This window comes from Octopus sinensis, unplaced genomic scaffold (genome assembly GCF_006345805.1).
Source record: "Octopus sinensis unplaced genomic scaffold, ASM634580v1 Contig18312, whole genome shotgun sequence".
In the NCBI taxonomy this organism is placed as follows: domain Eukaryota; kingdom Metazoa; phylum Mollusca; class Cephalopoda; order Octopoda; family Octopodidae; genus Octopus; species Octopus sinensis.
The window spans coordinates 6,986-22,723 of record NW_021835734.1 but is presented as its reverse complement, the minus strand read 5'-3'; the positions used below and the strand labels follow the sequence as shown (position 1 = coordinate 22,723).

The window sequence follows — 15,738 nt, the reverse complement described above, 5'->3', positions numbered from 1 at the left end:
ATTCTAGTGGCTGTTACATTAGAGTATCATCTCAATGTTGGATGGCCATTGACTCTCAAGAGTTCCTCTGCCCTTTGATGAGTTTTGTTTTTCATCCCACAGGGTGTCCACCTGTCACCCTCCCCACTGAGCTTGCTTGGTATGGTTGCCAGTTTTGTCACCGATGACCTCTCCAGGCAATAGTTGGGCTGGGTTACATGTTATCAGTAGTGCTCAAGAACCAGTGACTTGACATACACATACATATGCACACACACACACACACACACACACACACACACACGTACATGAATGCAGACATCCATAGACAAACACACATACACATGCATTCATAGAATATTGGTGGAACATCCAATTTAAGCACCAGCTTAGTACAATGGCAACAGACCTAATAATGTTCTGTGGAGCCGGGAGCAAAAGTCAAACACTGTTGTAGAGTACAGTTCTATATTTAAAAGATGAGGAATTATTTACATTTGACGGATATTTGTCCTCATCTTGTTTGTTGTTAACAATGTTTCGGCTGATATACCCTCCAGCCTTCATCAAGTGTCTTGGGGAAATTTTGAACCTGGGTTCTCATTCCTTCCTAAGGTATTTTTCAATGTTGTTGTTGTTATTATTATCATTATTATTAATAATATTATTATTATTCAGGAATCAAACATATGCCCGCAGGCATATGGTGTAGTGGTTAAGAGCACGGGCTACTAACCCAAGATTCTGAGTTCGATTCCAAGCAGTGACCTGAATAATAATTATAATAATAATAATAATAACAACAACAGCATCGAAAAATACCTTAGGAATGAGAACCCAGGTTTGAAATTTCCCCAAGACACCTGATGAAGGCTGGAGGGTATATCAGCCGAAACGTAGTGTTGGCAACAAACAAGATGAGGGCAAATATCCGTCAAATGTAAATAATGTACTTTTGTAGAGGTCAGTTACTGAATGCGTGTGAAATTCTTATTTAAAATTGTGAGAAAAAAGAACTTCTGGTGAACTAAAGCTCTTATATCCTGGCTATAGATTTTCATTTGTTCCTACTCCTAGGTTAAGTAACAACAGATTTGCATAACAATCTTGAAATGCTCATTTCTAAGAAAGAAGAAAGCAAAATGGCAAGCACTCGTTAAAGCCAGTTGATTATTATTCCAAAGAATCTCCATTTGAGTTTCTGAGACTGAACCTAGATACACTTAACTATATGCACTTCTATGTGTGCTTGGGGTACATATACAAGCATACATAAAAAATAATCATGCTCGTACTTGTCTACTAAAGAATCAGATACAGCTATTACATGTGTGCAGTGTGTATCGTTATAGGTGCAGGTGTGGCTGTGTGGTAAGAAGTCTGCCTCTCAACCACATGGTTCTGGGTTCAGTCCCACTGCATGGCACCTTGGACAAATGTTTTCTACTTTAGCTTCAGGCCAACCAAAGACTTGTGAGTGGATTTAGGAGACAGAACATGAAATAAGCTCATCGTGTGTGTGTGTGTGTGTGTCTGTCTGTGCATCCGACTACTGTTTGACAACTGGTGTTGATGTGTTTCCATCTCTGTAAGCAGTTTGGCAAAAGGGTCCAGCACAATAGGGACCAGGCTTTAGAAAAACTAAAAGTACTGGAGTCAATTCTTTCGATTAAAAATTCTTTAAGGTGGTGCCCCAGCATGGCCACAATCTAATGACAGAAACAGGTAAAAGTTAAAATATCTGCACCTGTATACATACATTGACACACTAACCCACTCACATATTCATAATTGTTTGGGACTGTCTCACTCAAGCACAAAATGCTTATGAATAAGCAGACACAGAACAAGTATGCACACACACACACACACACACACACATTATAAATATATATGCATACATACATGCATGTATTATATATTTATTCTGACAAACACACACACACACACACATTTACTATGCTGTTTACAACAAAAGAATTCTATGAATGGATGATCTGAATTTAATTATCTAATCTTTAATGTTCTAAGGAAGATAATCTGTGTGTTGTCATCATCATCATCACACACACACACATACCTATCTACCTACTCTCTCTCTCTCTCTCTCTCACTCTTATGTATGTATGTACGTACGTATGTATACATATATATGTATTTGTGTTGTTGTTTAGCCTTAGGCCAGTCCTGACCTAGCAGGATCATAATTAAAGGCATTCCAATCCTGACCATCCTGATTTTTTTCAGTATAGTGTACCTGGACCACATTATCCAATGTGTTCTTTTTTAATATAGTAGGGTGAGATATGTGGGATATTTGCCTGCTGTTTCTAGCTGGAAGAGCTACCATAGATGCTTCCTTGTTGACATCAACAGCGACCTCAGTAAGTTAGTAGTAACTGTCCACATAGATTAAATATCATTCCCAGGATATAGCAGGCCAAATATTTATCACCAATAACCTAGATACAACTTGATTAATAACAGGCCATTACCTGGTTTTTATTGCAGCTAACTAGGTACTTCTTCTCCAGTGGTTTCCTTATTGTGTGCTGTAGAGCATAGTATGCAAGGTTTGTCACATCTAGGATTGTTTTTGTTTCAGATATTATTGCCGGTGTAGCTGTGTGGTTGAGAAGGTTTGCTTCCCAACCACTTGGTTGTATGTCTTATCCCACAGCATTGTACCTAGAGCAAGTGGATTTGTTAGATGGAAATTGAAAGAAGCCCATTGTATGGATGTATGCCTGTGTGTGTGTATATATATATATATATATTGATGTTAGGAAGGGCATCCAGCAGTATAAATGATGCCAGGACAGACCAGGGAGCCTGGTGTGGTCCTTGGCCTTACCAGCTCCTGTCATGCTAGCATGGAAAACAGATGTGGAATGAGGATAATGATGATGACATTATGTGTGTGTGTGTGTGTGTGTGTGTGTGTGTGTGTATGTGTGTGTGTGTGTGTGTGTGTGTGTGTGTGTGTAAAAGGATCAAAGGTCTTTCTTGGAAAAGAAATGTTAGATGTGTGACTGTGAAATATGTTTTAATTTCATTATGTGAGAGATAAATTTTGATAAATCTGATAAAATCATTTTTTTGGATGCACTTTGACCACAGTCTATGGGTCGTTGTCATGTCTTCTGGTAGTGGATGGATCCAGCACATTGAGATTGTAGGGCATGACATGTTCAGTACTGTGTATGTCCCCCCCGGGTGTTCAAAACGGAACATGGAGGGTATGAGGCGGTTCACAAAAGCCATTGGTACCTGTGCCCACACCCTGAGGAAAGCTGCCTCCAGTTCCACACGAGTTGTTGGCCTTGGGACCACCTGGTTCAGCTGTCTCTGGATTTCATTCCACAGGTGTTCAATTGGGTTCACATCTGGGCTGAAAGCCTGCCATAGCATCTGGCTGCTTTTGTTACCACTTTAACTCTCTGCAAAAAATCCCAAATTTGATTTAATTTGCTTTGCGGGAAGGACTATTTTAACGAAGTCTCATCTTGTCCCTACCTTCAAAACGCGGAGTAGATAAAATGGGACAACTGATGAATGGAATGTTCTTTATGTTGCCTGTCTCGTTTCTCTATTTGTTTCTTTCGTTGTTCGAAAAAAAGTTCGTTTTCTATGTTTATGGTCTCTTTATTTTTTGACGTCCTCTCCCTCTACATGCATGTGAAAATAAGGACAGTAAAAACAAATGGTGAGGGCTGTTAAGCCATGATGAGGTGAAGTGGTGAACACTGGAAAAACAAGCTTTGAGAAGAGACAGGCAAAAGCACGTCTTGTCTTTCGGAAGGAAATGGAAGAAAGAAAGATAGATAGCCGTTGGTCATGTCTGAGCAACGAGAGAATGAAGGAGGAAGAATGAGAGAGAGTGGGAACGGTGAAGGCGAGAGGAGAAGAACAGGGAAAGAGTGGGAGAGAAAAACTGAAAGGAAGAAGAAGAGAGGGAGATAGAATAGAGATAGGATGTAGAGTGCACATTGGAATTATTAAGATAAAACTGACGTGGGAATGGGTGTGTGGCATTCGATCAAATAATGATATAATTAATATATGAATATATGCATATATACGTATATGTACATACCTACATATATCTTCTCTCTCTATATAAACGGCAGTTTGTCTGTGCGTGTTTCTGTGTGTCTGTCAGGTTGTACCCTCACCCTGACCACGGCTTTCAACCGATTCTGATGAAACTTGACACACACATAGCCCAATGTCATAATTCAAAACTAACGCAGCGAAAATTTTGAAAAGTTCCCCCAGTTCTGAACAAAATCGATAAATTCGACATGGGGTCGAGAATCAGAAACACAAACCGCAAACTCCACCTTTTTTTACTCTCAAAAAAAATTTACCATAATTTTTTTCCATTTTTTTGCTATTTTTTGGCTATAACTCTCTAAAAATGCTTTATAGTTATTTCCCTTACAAACCCGAGCAACGCCGGGCGATACTGCTAGTATATATATAAACATGTACAGATGTTAAAAAAGTGTGAATAAAATGAGAAACAAGAACATAAACAAAAACATAAAAAACAAACTTTTTTCAAATAACGAAAGAGTACACTCACAAGTATATTATATACATGTATGAATATATGTGTGTGTGTGTGTTTCTGTTCCTAGTTTTGACATTGCATGATAGTCGTAAATGAGTGCCACTGTCATACAAGCAGAGTCATTCCTTCCCAATATTCTGTGAGAATGTAGCAGTTTTTCAATAAGCCACACCTGAACTTAAAGGGTTAACACATTGGCTCCCACCTGTCCTGCTGATGGGTCGTGGTGGTATGTTAGCGAGTCCTGCCTGACCCACCAGCGGGTCATTTCTTAATTTCTTTCCCATGGGCTTTCTGTGAGCTGGTACTCTCCTTTTGCTTTGATTTGTACTTTTGCTACACTAAAAGAACAATTTTTTTATTGATTTTTTTTTTTTCATTTTTCTTCTGATTTCACCATTTAATGAGGTAAAATAAAAGGTTGGGTATTGAGAAAATTTTATTTGCTATTGAAACAAAAATAGCTAGTTCTTTTTGAAAAAATTGGTAGATTTTCCAATAGAAACAAGAAAATTATTTTACTTGCCATGGAAACCAAAATAGCTCTTTTTGAAATCTTTTTTTTCAAATCTTCCAATAGAAAATACCCCAATTTTAAATTGACCATGGGTAGGTTATGTGGTATCTAGGATGTGATATGAATTAGGGTACCACACGACCCTCTGGTGGGACACAGGTATCTTACACTACATATGTGATTCTTGCCTCACATTTGGTATAGTGTAAGAATTTTATGCTGCTCATGTCAAAATTAATTAAGATATCATACTGGAACCCTGGGATAAAATGTTAAATGAGGCTTGGGAGCCAACTCGTTATTGATAATTACACTAGCTATTTTTATCTCTTATTTTAGTTTGAACGAAATGACTGGGAAAGAACAACTGCAGAAGGAGTATATGTTGATGCAGAAGAAATTGAAAGATGCTGACAGCAAAAAGCTGAAACTCTGCGACATTATTAAGAACTTAGATACTTCTTATCAACGATCGAAGGGAAGCGTTATGAGATACAACCAGTTGAAAAACATTATAAAAGCGACCATTGATGATAAAAACATACTTTTCCTTCAAGAATGTATCAAGAGGGAATCACATGAAGGTCCACAAAGATCTACGAGTATAACTGGTGGCCTGTTGCAGCGCTGTGCAGAGTTTGCTGGAAAGTCATCGGAAATAGCAGACAAAAACGTACAGATCAATGCAATTACTTATATTCCAGCAGGTGAGCATTTCATTTTCATTATCTACTGTCAGGGTGGAGTGGCATGGTTTAGTGGTTAGGGTGTCAGCATCGTGATCGTAAGATTGTGGTTTCGATTCCTGGACCGGGCGACACATTGTGTTCTTGAGCAAACCACTTCATTTCACGTTGCTCCAGTCCACTCAGCTGGCAAAAATGAGTAACGCTGCGATGGACTTGCATCCCGTCCAGCTGGGGAACACATACGCCATAGAAACTGGGCCCATGAACCTGGCTAGGCTTTAAAAGGGTGCATTTATTTATTTACTATTTTTGTGTTTCTTTCCTTTTGTCGTCGTTTGGTCCCAGGTTAATGCTGGCCAAGCAGACATATTGCTATTTTGTGTCCGTTGCTCTTTCACTGGCTTACTTGTTCCAGTTATTGGACTGCGGCCATGCTGGAGCACTGCCTTGTAAGGTTTAAGAAGTCTACTTATTCTGCTGGTTTCTATTTTGCTAAATCACTGAGTTATGGGACATAAACACATGCTGATTGTCAAGCAGTATCCAGTAAAAACAAGTTACAGGGTGGGACACACATACGCACATTTGTATATTACACATTTACATATACGCACATGTATATTTGTATATTACATACATACACACACACACACACTACACACACACACACACACACATAGGTATATTTGTATATTACACATATACATACACACACACATACTTCCTTGACTTCTTTCACTTGACTTGTATTGTTTCTTTTTTCTTTTCTTGATACGGTTTAAGAGATATGTAACTGGCATTTCTAGTAAGTCAAATGACCACATAGAGCTTCCTTTACTGAAGTATCATTTTACAGGATGGCCAGGACAAATTAGTAAACAGAGTGTCAGGCCAGGTCAAAGCTGAATGAGCTGATAACGATGTGTGTGTCATCATCATCATCATCATCATTTAGCGTCCGCTTTCCATGCTGGCATGGGTTGGACGGTTCAACTGGGGTCTGGGAAGCCAGAAGGCTGCACCAGGCCCAGTCTGATCTGGCAGTGTTTCTACAGCAGGATGCCCTTCCTAACACCAACCACTCCGTGAGTGTACTGGGTGCTTTTTACATGCCACCAACACAGGTGCCAGATGGGGCTGGCAAACGGCCACGGTTGGATGGTGCTTTTTACGTACCACCGGCACGGGGGCTAGGCGAGGCTGGCAACGACCACGATCGGATGGTGCTTTTTACGTGCCACTGGCACGGAGGCCAGTCGGGGTGGCACTGGCAACGGTCATGATCGGATTGTTCGCTTACGTGCCACCGGCACTGGTATCACAGATGCAATTTCCATTGATGTTGATCAACTTCGATTTTGGTTCTGATTTCCACTTGCCTCAACAGGTCTTTGCAAGCAGAGTTTTGTGTCCCAAGAAGGGAAGGTATGCATAAGTGGACTGGCTACATCCCAGGTAGAGGCCATGGGTTATGGTCTCATTTGTCCTGCTGGGTCTTCTCACGCACAGCATACTTCCAAAGGTCTCGGTCTCTAGTCATTGCCTTGGTGAGACCTAATGTTTGAAGGTCGTGCTTCACCACTTCGTCCCAGGTTTTCCTGGGTCTACCTCTTCCACAGGTTCCCTCAACTGCTAGGGATTGGCACTTTTTCACACAACTATCTTCATCCATTCTCGCCACATGACCATACCAGTGCAATCGTCTCTCTTGCACACCACAAATGATGCTTCTTAGGTCCAACTTTTCTCTCAAGGTACTTACACTCTGTTGAGTATGAACACTGACATTACACATCCATCGGAGCATACTGGCTTCATTTCTTGTGAGCTTACACATATCCTCAGCAGTCACAGCCCATGTTTCACTACCATGTAGCATGGCTGTTCGTACACATGCATCATACAGTCTGCCTTTTACTCTGTGCGAGAGGCCTTTTGTCACCAGCAGGGGTAAGAGCTCTCTGAACTTTTCCCAGGCTATTCTTATTCTAGCAGTTACACTTTCAGCACACCCTCCCCCACTACTGACTTGGTCACCTAGGTAACGGAAGCTATTGACTACTTCTAGTTTTTCTCCCTGGAATGTGGTAGAAGTTGGTCTCTGCACATTTTCAGTGTTTATTGCTCCTGAGCATCTGCCACAAACAAAAACTATTTTCCTAGTTAGCCCTCCTTTGACATTGCTGCACCTCTTGTGTGTCCATAGCTTACACTTGGTGCATCTTATAGAGTTTCTACCTACACCTTTTCTACAGATTGAGCAGAGCCATCTACCTGAAGGCGTTTGTGATTTGTCTACCTTCCTACTTATTACGACTTTGGTTTTAGCTAGGTTGACTCTAAGGCCCTTTAATTCTAATCCTTGCTTCCACACCTGAAACTTCTCCTCCAGTTCTGATAGTGACTCAGCATATAGGAGCTCCCAGGGGCATCCTGTCTTGAATTCCTCCGTTATTGCCTGGAGGACTATGATAAATAGGAGGGGGCTGAGGACTGAGCCTTGGTGGACCCCTACCTCTACCTGGAATTCTTCACTGTATTCACTGCCAACCCTCACCTTACTAATAGCGTCCCTGTACATGGCTCGCATTAGCCATTCATCTATCCCTAGTTTCCTCATTGACCACCAGATAAGGGATCGGGGGACCCTTTCGAAGGCTTTCCCCATGTTAACAAAAGCCAAGTACAGGGGCTTATCTATGGCTAGGTATTTCTGCAGCTGTCTTACCAGGAATATGGCATCAGAGGTGCTTTTCCCTGGCACGAACCCAAACTGCATCTCATCTATGCTAACTCTCTCCCTAATTAGTTGGGCTATGACCCTCTCCATAACCTTCATTACCTGATCCAGCAGCTTGATACCCCTGTAGTTATTTGTATCTAGGGCGTCACCTTTACCTTTGTAGCAGTTGACTATTATGCTGCTACACCAGTCATTGGGAATGACTCCTTTGTGTATCACCTGGTTAACTATACGGGTGACTAGGCTATAGCCGACACTACTAATAATTATATGTATGTATATATATATATATATATGTATGTGTATATATATATTGTTATGCCGCCACTCAGGCCCAAGGCCTTCTGATGCCACCACAGGCCCTAAGTTGCGACGATGACACTCAGTAAACCGGAAATCTACCACGGGAAGGGGGAAAGTGGTGAACACAGCCTGGAACCAACACAACAACAAAAGAAGAGACACAGGCGGAAGTTGCATAATTCAAACATTTTTTTTGCGTACAAAACCAAAGCATTCACAACAAAGGTTGACAAATCATGTACAGAGTTCGAAGAACAAAACATTTTACATTTAGCACAAAGTTCACAATCAACAGTCTCTTAGAGTTCCACTTTCCTTTTTTTTTTTTAATACGACAGTTCTCAAAAAGTTCCTTCTGCTTTTAAAAACATTTCCAAGTTCTTTTTTTTCTTTTCTTTTAAAAACAGCCAACAACATGCTCTTTTTTGTCTTTTCAACGACACATCGTCTCTTCTTTTTTTTAGACTTTTACATTTAAACATTAGAATTTAAAATCTACAGAAAAAAACATTCGTTTCTTAATTTGCGTCCGCAACAATTTTAACTTCACAAACTCCCACCACGACAACTTGCCCGGCCGCTCGTTGTCATCTCTCTCTGTCATCGTGGCTGCTTCTCGTCCAGTCTCTCTCCCACTCACTGACTCCTTAACTTAATGCTATCTGTATTTATAGCGGGTAGCAGCTAGAAGAAGAGAAATATCGTGAACAACTGGAGCGCCGGTTCGATTCCAACTAATGGAACAAGGGGCATTATGGTTTTTTGTTCTTTTACATTTTCCTTGCGTCCGTAACACTACCCCCTCCCTAGGTTTTTTGTCGTCCCAACAAAAGCACACTACAGTCGTATCTCCAGACGACCTTCTCAACAGGTGAGCCCAACCTCTGAAGGCGTGCTCCAGCTGAACTGGCCAGACCCATGGCATTTCCACAGACAGTTCGCATGCACAATTTTTGGAGAAGACCTCCTGCCTCCTTGAATCCGGTATGTCACATCGGACAGGCGATTCATCACCGTGTAAGGCTCCTCCCAAGGACTCTGCAGCTTCGGAGACTGCCCTCTCTTCCGCCAGGGGTTATGAAACCACACCTCATCACCCTCCTTGAACTTGATCTCACTAGCCCTGGTGTCATGCCGACACTTCATCACCTCACCCAAAAATTTCAGAGCCTCTCTAACTTGCTGGTGTACCTCAGTCAGCCTCTCCTGCAGATGTTTCATGTATCTGGAGGTTTCCCTAGGTAGCTCCTGTCCCAGAGGTCTTCCCATCAACAGATCAACTGGGAGCCTTACTTCATGGCCCAACATCAGCTTTGCAGGTGTATAGCCGGTAGTTACATGTGTCGCCGAACAATAAGCGAGCAATAGCGCAGGTAGCTTCAAATCCCATTCCAACTGTCCTTCTACACAATGTTTCCCTAGTGTCCAGTTAAACCTCTCCACCATCCCGTCCGACTGTGGTCTCATTGGGGTCGTTTTGGTCTTCTTAATCCCCAACACTCCTGGAACACAGCTGATTCAAAGTTCCTACCTTGATCGGAATGCAACTCCTGGGGCACACCGAACCGACAGAAGAACTGATTTACCAACGCTTGCGCAACAGATGTGGCCTCCTGATCACGGATGGCATATGCCTCAGGCCATTTTGTGAAATAGTCCGTGGCCACACATATGTACCTATTGCCTCTTTCCGTGAGTGGTAACGGTCCAGCAATATCCACCGCTATCCTTTCCATGAGCACACCAACCTGGTATAACTGCAGAGGGGCACACCCCCACCTCCTTGATCCCTTCTTGGCGCAGCATACATCACGAGATCGACACCAGTCCTGAACGTCCTGACGCATGCCCGTCCAATAGAATCTGTGCCGCAGCCGATTCAGCGTTTTCTTGACCCCCAGATGTCCACTCGTAATTTGGTTGTGAGCTTCCTCCAGCAGCTCAGGTCTCATCTTCTTGGGTATCACCAACTGCCAATACTTATTGAGGCCATCGGGTGTCTCCCAGCGCCTCTCAAGCAACCCGTCGTTCAGACGAAGAAGGTCCCACTGGCCCCAATAGCTCTTAGTTTCAGGGCTGGACCTGGATACCTCCTCCCAAAATGGTCTTGCTGCTTCCTGCTGCAGTCACTCTACCACTGGCCCTAAGTCGGCATCTTCCATCTGTCTCTTCCGTACCTCTCCAGTTGACATGTATCCAGTCACTGTAGTATGTTTGCACCTGCTACTGTGTTCTCTTCTTGCACAATGCTTGCAGTCCGATTCACAAGGGCGACAGCTCAAACTGTCAGCATTGCCATGTACCCGCCCCAGACGGTGCTGTACTTCATAGTCGTGTTGGTCCAGTTTCCCTAGCCAGTGTGCTAATTGTCCCTCCAGGTTCTGCAGTGTCTTCAACCACTTGAGTGCCACATGGTCCGTTCTGATGGTAAAGTGGGAACCGTACAGGTATGGATGGAAAAAGTCGACACTCTTTATCACCGCCAAAAGCTCCTTACGGGTTACACAGTAGTTTCGCTCAGGTTGATTAAGCTTTTTACTGTAATATGCCACCACATATTCCTTGTTTTACCTTCCTCTTCCAATACCGTGGCTACTGGCGTCACAGTCCAGTATGAAAGACCTGCTTAGGTCCGGGTACAGCAACACGGGGGAACTCAACAGCGCCTGCTTGAGTTCATCAAAAGCACACTGTGTTATGGCAGTCCACTCAAACTTTTGGCTCTTCCCCAGTAGTTTGTGCAACGGTGCAGCCACTGTAGCAAAGTCCTTCACAAAGCGCCTATAATAGGTGCACAGTCCGAGGAAACTCCTGAACTCCTTCACACAAGCAGGGACCGGCCAATCCTTCACGGCAGTCACCTTCTCTGGGTCAGTACGGACACTGTCTTCACCTACAATATGTCCCAAGTATCTCACTTCTTTGGATTTAACTTGAGGTTTGCAGTTCGAAGCCTCTCGAATACCTCTCCAGCTCTTGATCAAAAGTTCAGCCAAACACTATGACATCTTCAAGATAGATGAGGGCGGCCTGCCAGTGTAGGCCCTCCAGTACTCCCATCAGACGCTCGAAACAAGTCGAACGGCATCACACTGAACTGCCACAAACCCCGTCCATACGAAAATGTGGTCTTCTCCCTATCTTTCTCGGCAACCTTGATTTGATGGTATCCGGCCTTCATGTCCAAGGTAGAGAACCACCGAGCCCCCGCTAAAGCATCAAGCGGGTCGTCGATCCTCAGCAAAGGATACGCATCCTTGACCGTCACTTCATTGAGCGCTCGGTAGTCCATGCAGCATCTCACTGTGCCGTCTTTCTTCCGCACTAAAACAATGGCTGACGACCGTGGGCTGTTCGATCTTTCCACTACTCCCTGTCGTCGGTATTCCTCCATCACTTCTTCCATTTCCTGTTGCTGAACTGGGGCCATCCTCTGAGCTGGCTGCCCGTGTCGATGTGGTGCTCCACCAGGTCCGTGCAACCGAGGTCTAGATCCCCTGCAGAGAACACATCAGCATACTTCGCCAGTAGCATCCTCAACCTCAACACCATCTAAGCACTGGCGACTCCGTGCGAACAGATCTTGTAACTGCACAGGCAGACTACCCCCCTGCAGTTACGCAACTGACCCTGCCGCCGGTCTACTGCCTGGCACAGTTCCACGATTTGTCCTTTACAAATCTTCTGTGCCACTCTCGAGCAGTTGGCTGCCACCACCAGCACTTCATCAGCTCCTGCCTCCACCAGGGTTCGCCCGATAGTCACTCCAGCTTTCATTTTGCATCGTCTGTCAGGCTCCACCAGCCCAAAAAGCCATCAAGCGGATCGCTCACACAACACTGGAGCAGTTTTTCTGATCTTGGTGGTATCACTGTCATCCGTAGCGCTCTCATCTTGCTACCAGGCGCAGTCCACTCTACCACCTTAACAGAGACTGGTCTTCCCTGCACCGAAAGTTTCATGGAACCCAAGTCCAGCTGACAAGCATTTGACGTCAAATAATCCAACCCCAAAATGCACTGGTCTTCCATCTCCACCACATAGGCAGGAAGCACAACTTCTAGTCCAGCAACATCGATCTGGACCTTAACTGGCCCCCTCAGCTCAGTACAAGGTCCGGTAACACCGCACAACTGCTGCGATGACTCTGGCAGGTATAGATGCTGCAACACATCGAGTCTCACAAAGGTCTGTCCCGAGGCTGAGTCAACCACAAGGGAGCACGTCCGGCCGTTAATTCTTCCATCCACTCGTATGCTGTCGATCCCAGACTATGCACGCCGTCTTGAGTGTGAGGCCTGTTTGGAGTGTCTGGCTGGCGGTTGCCCCTTAACACCAGCTCCTCTTAGTTTTCCGACTCTCTTTACTTTCTGTAGTTCCTGTTGGGCAGTCATACTTCATGTGCCCCCTTTTTCCACATCTCCAGCACTTGCCCTTAAAAGCAGACCCTGCTCTACTGTCCTGTTTTCTCTCTCTCTCTTCAAGCTGTAGCAGTCCTGCCACTTGTGTCCAGGTCTCCCACAGTGCCAGCAACACACACCAGTCGTCTCCTTGTCCCTTTCACAAGGTTCATGGCTATCTCCAAGTCTGTCAACACCGTGGATCTTTCCTCTCTTTGCTTGGAATCCAGAGCCGCCACTCACTCGGAAATTTCCAGTGCTAGATTTTATGTACGACTCGAATTCCAGGACGCTTGCTAGCGCTTCCTGCATCGTACCTGGCCGTGTCTGCTTTACTTGGACCTTGAGGTTTGTGCTCTCAAGAGCATCTATAAATTGCTCTTTCAAAAGAAGAGACAAGAGATCGGGGGCAGCTGTAGGGTAGGCTTTATGCACCATGCCCTCCAAGTCCTGGGCAAGCTGCTGTAGGGGTTCCCCTCTAGCCCTGACACGGGTGCGGAAGCGTGCCCTGTACGTTTCACTCTGGTACATAGCGCCATATTTCTTCTGGGGGACTTCTACCAGCGCCGAGTAATGGCCCCTGTCTACTTCTGACAGCCGGCCCAGCACCTCCAGTGCAGGACCCTTCAAGCTGGTGGCAAGCTGAACGGCACTTTGCCCCTCGTCCCAACCGTTCTGGTCAGCCAGCATCTCAAACTGGATTCGGTAGGCCTCCCAAGACACTTTGCCATCGAATTCCTGTGGTTTCTTCCTAATGGGAACCACAGAGCTACCCTGAACTCTGGGAGACAGGGGCCCAGATGTTGGAGCATTACGATGTAGCAGAGCAACAGCAACCACTTCAGGTTCAGCAACCTCAGGCCCGGTGACACAAAGTTTCTCCACGCATTCCACTCTCTTGTCTAGCCTATCCATTTGCTCCCTGCACCATGTGACATCACCACTCATTCCGCACAACTCCTCCTTAAACTGCTGGTGGTCTTCCTGCAACCGCCATTGCTCTTCTCTACCCTTCCCATGAATGTTTCTAGTTGCGTTCTCTTCTTTCGCGGATTGGCTCTTCGTTTGTGGTTCCCCTGAAGCCATGGTGGACAACCAATTAACTGCAGCAATTAAAATCCCACTTCTGACACCAGTTGTTACGCTGCCACTCAGGCCCAAGGCATTCCGATTCCACCACGGGCCCTAAGTCGCAACTATGACACTCAGTAAACCGGAAATCTACCACGGGAAAGGGGGAAGGCAGCGAACGCAGCCAGGAACCAACACAACAACAAAAGAAGAGACACAGGCGGAAGTTGCGTAATTCAAACATTTTTTTTTGCGTACAAAACCAAAGCATTCCAAAACAAAGGTTGACAAATCATGTACAGAGTTCGAAGAACAAACCATTTTACATTTAGCACAAAGTTCACAATCAACAGTCTCTTAGAGTTCCACTTTCCTTTTTTTTTTTTAATACGACAGTTCTCAATACCTTATATGACATGCTGGTTGTACATATAAGGCAACTTGATGTAGTTGTGTGTGCTACATATCGCCCTCCAGATGCTCCAAGTTTGAAGACTGCCTTACAAAAATAGAAGTTCTAGTCACACTAGAACAGCACATAAGTGTACTTCTCATGGGAGACTTCAATCTGCCCAATGTCAGATGGCCCGAGGGCCTTTCTCTCCCAGGAATGACACGATGCGAACGAGGACAGGTGAGGTACCTCCTGAACCTCATCAACACCCTGTACATGGAGAAAATAATACTCCAACCAACCAGGGCAGGTAACACACTGGATCTCTGCTTCACAAATAATATGGATCTCATCCATAATGTGAAAGTGACACCGACACTACTCTCGGATCACAACATGGTAGAGCTGACCATGTACGGGCCAAAGGAAAGCATGGACATGCAGCCTACAAGAAACTCTCAGAATCTTTCCAGCTTGAACTTCCATAAGGCAAACTGGAAACAAATTGAGAAAGAGATCCTCAAACAAAACTGGACTAAATGTCTCTCCTCGCCAGACATCGACATGAAACTTCAACAATTCATGTCTGTAATGCAAGCCATTTGCTACAAATGTGTCCCAGAGAGAAAGGCCACTGTACACAAGAACAAAATCCCCAGAGAGAGGAAAATTCTTATGAGATAGCGTACAAAAGTTTCAAATCGCTTAAACAAACAAATTGAAAGCAGTGAAAAGTTCCGCCTGAAAATAAAACTGCTGGAAATTGAAAAATGTCTGCAACTCTCCCATGGAAAAGAAGCCTGGGCTATAGACAACATAAAATCTAACCCCAGAGCTTTCTACAAGTTTGCCAAAGAAACAGCTATGGTGCACTGTAGGATAGGGCCACTCCTTGAAAAGGATGGCACACACACAGGAAATCCAATGAGGATAAGTGAAATACTAAATGAGCAATTCAAAAGTATTTTCACTCCACCCCTAGGGCATTTCCAAATCAGCAATCCAACTGACTTCTTTACCACTGCAGATATAGAATCAGAGGCGGCGACGATAGATTACATCAATA

At 44.3% G+C, this 15,738-nt stretch overlaps 1 protein-coding gene across 1 annotated transcript; it reads right to left on the bottom strand.

Moving 5' to 3' along the window:
- Positions 1–9,165: 9,165 nt before the first annotated feature.
- On the bottom strand, positions 9,166–14,229 carry LOC118761880. The gene is made up of 2 exons (XM_036500052.1): positions 10,943–14,229; positions 9,166–10,897 (listed from the first exon to the last, which is right to left on the bottom strand). The coding sequence occupies exon 1, from the start codon at positions 14,153–14,155 to the stop codon at positions 13,205–13,207; it is 951 nt and encodes a 316-aa protein (XP_036355945.1). The 5' UTR covers positions 14,156–14,229; the 3' UTR covers positions 9,166–10,897; positions 10,943–13,204.
- Between the last annotated feature and the right edge of the window lie 1,509 nt (positions 14,230–15,738).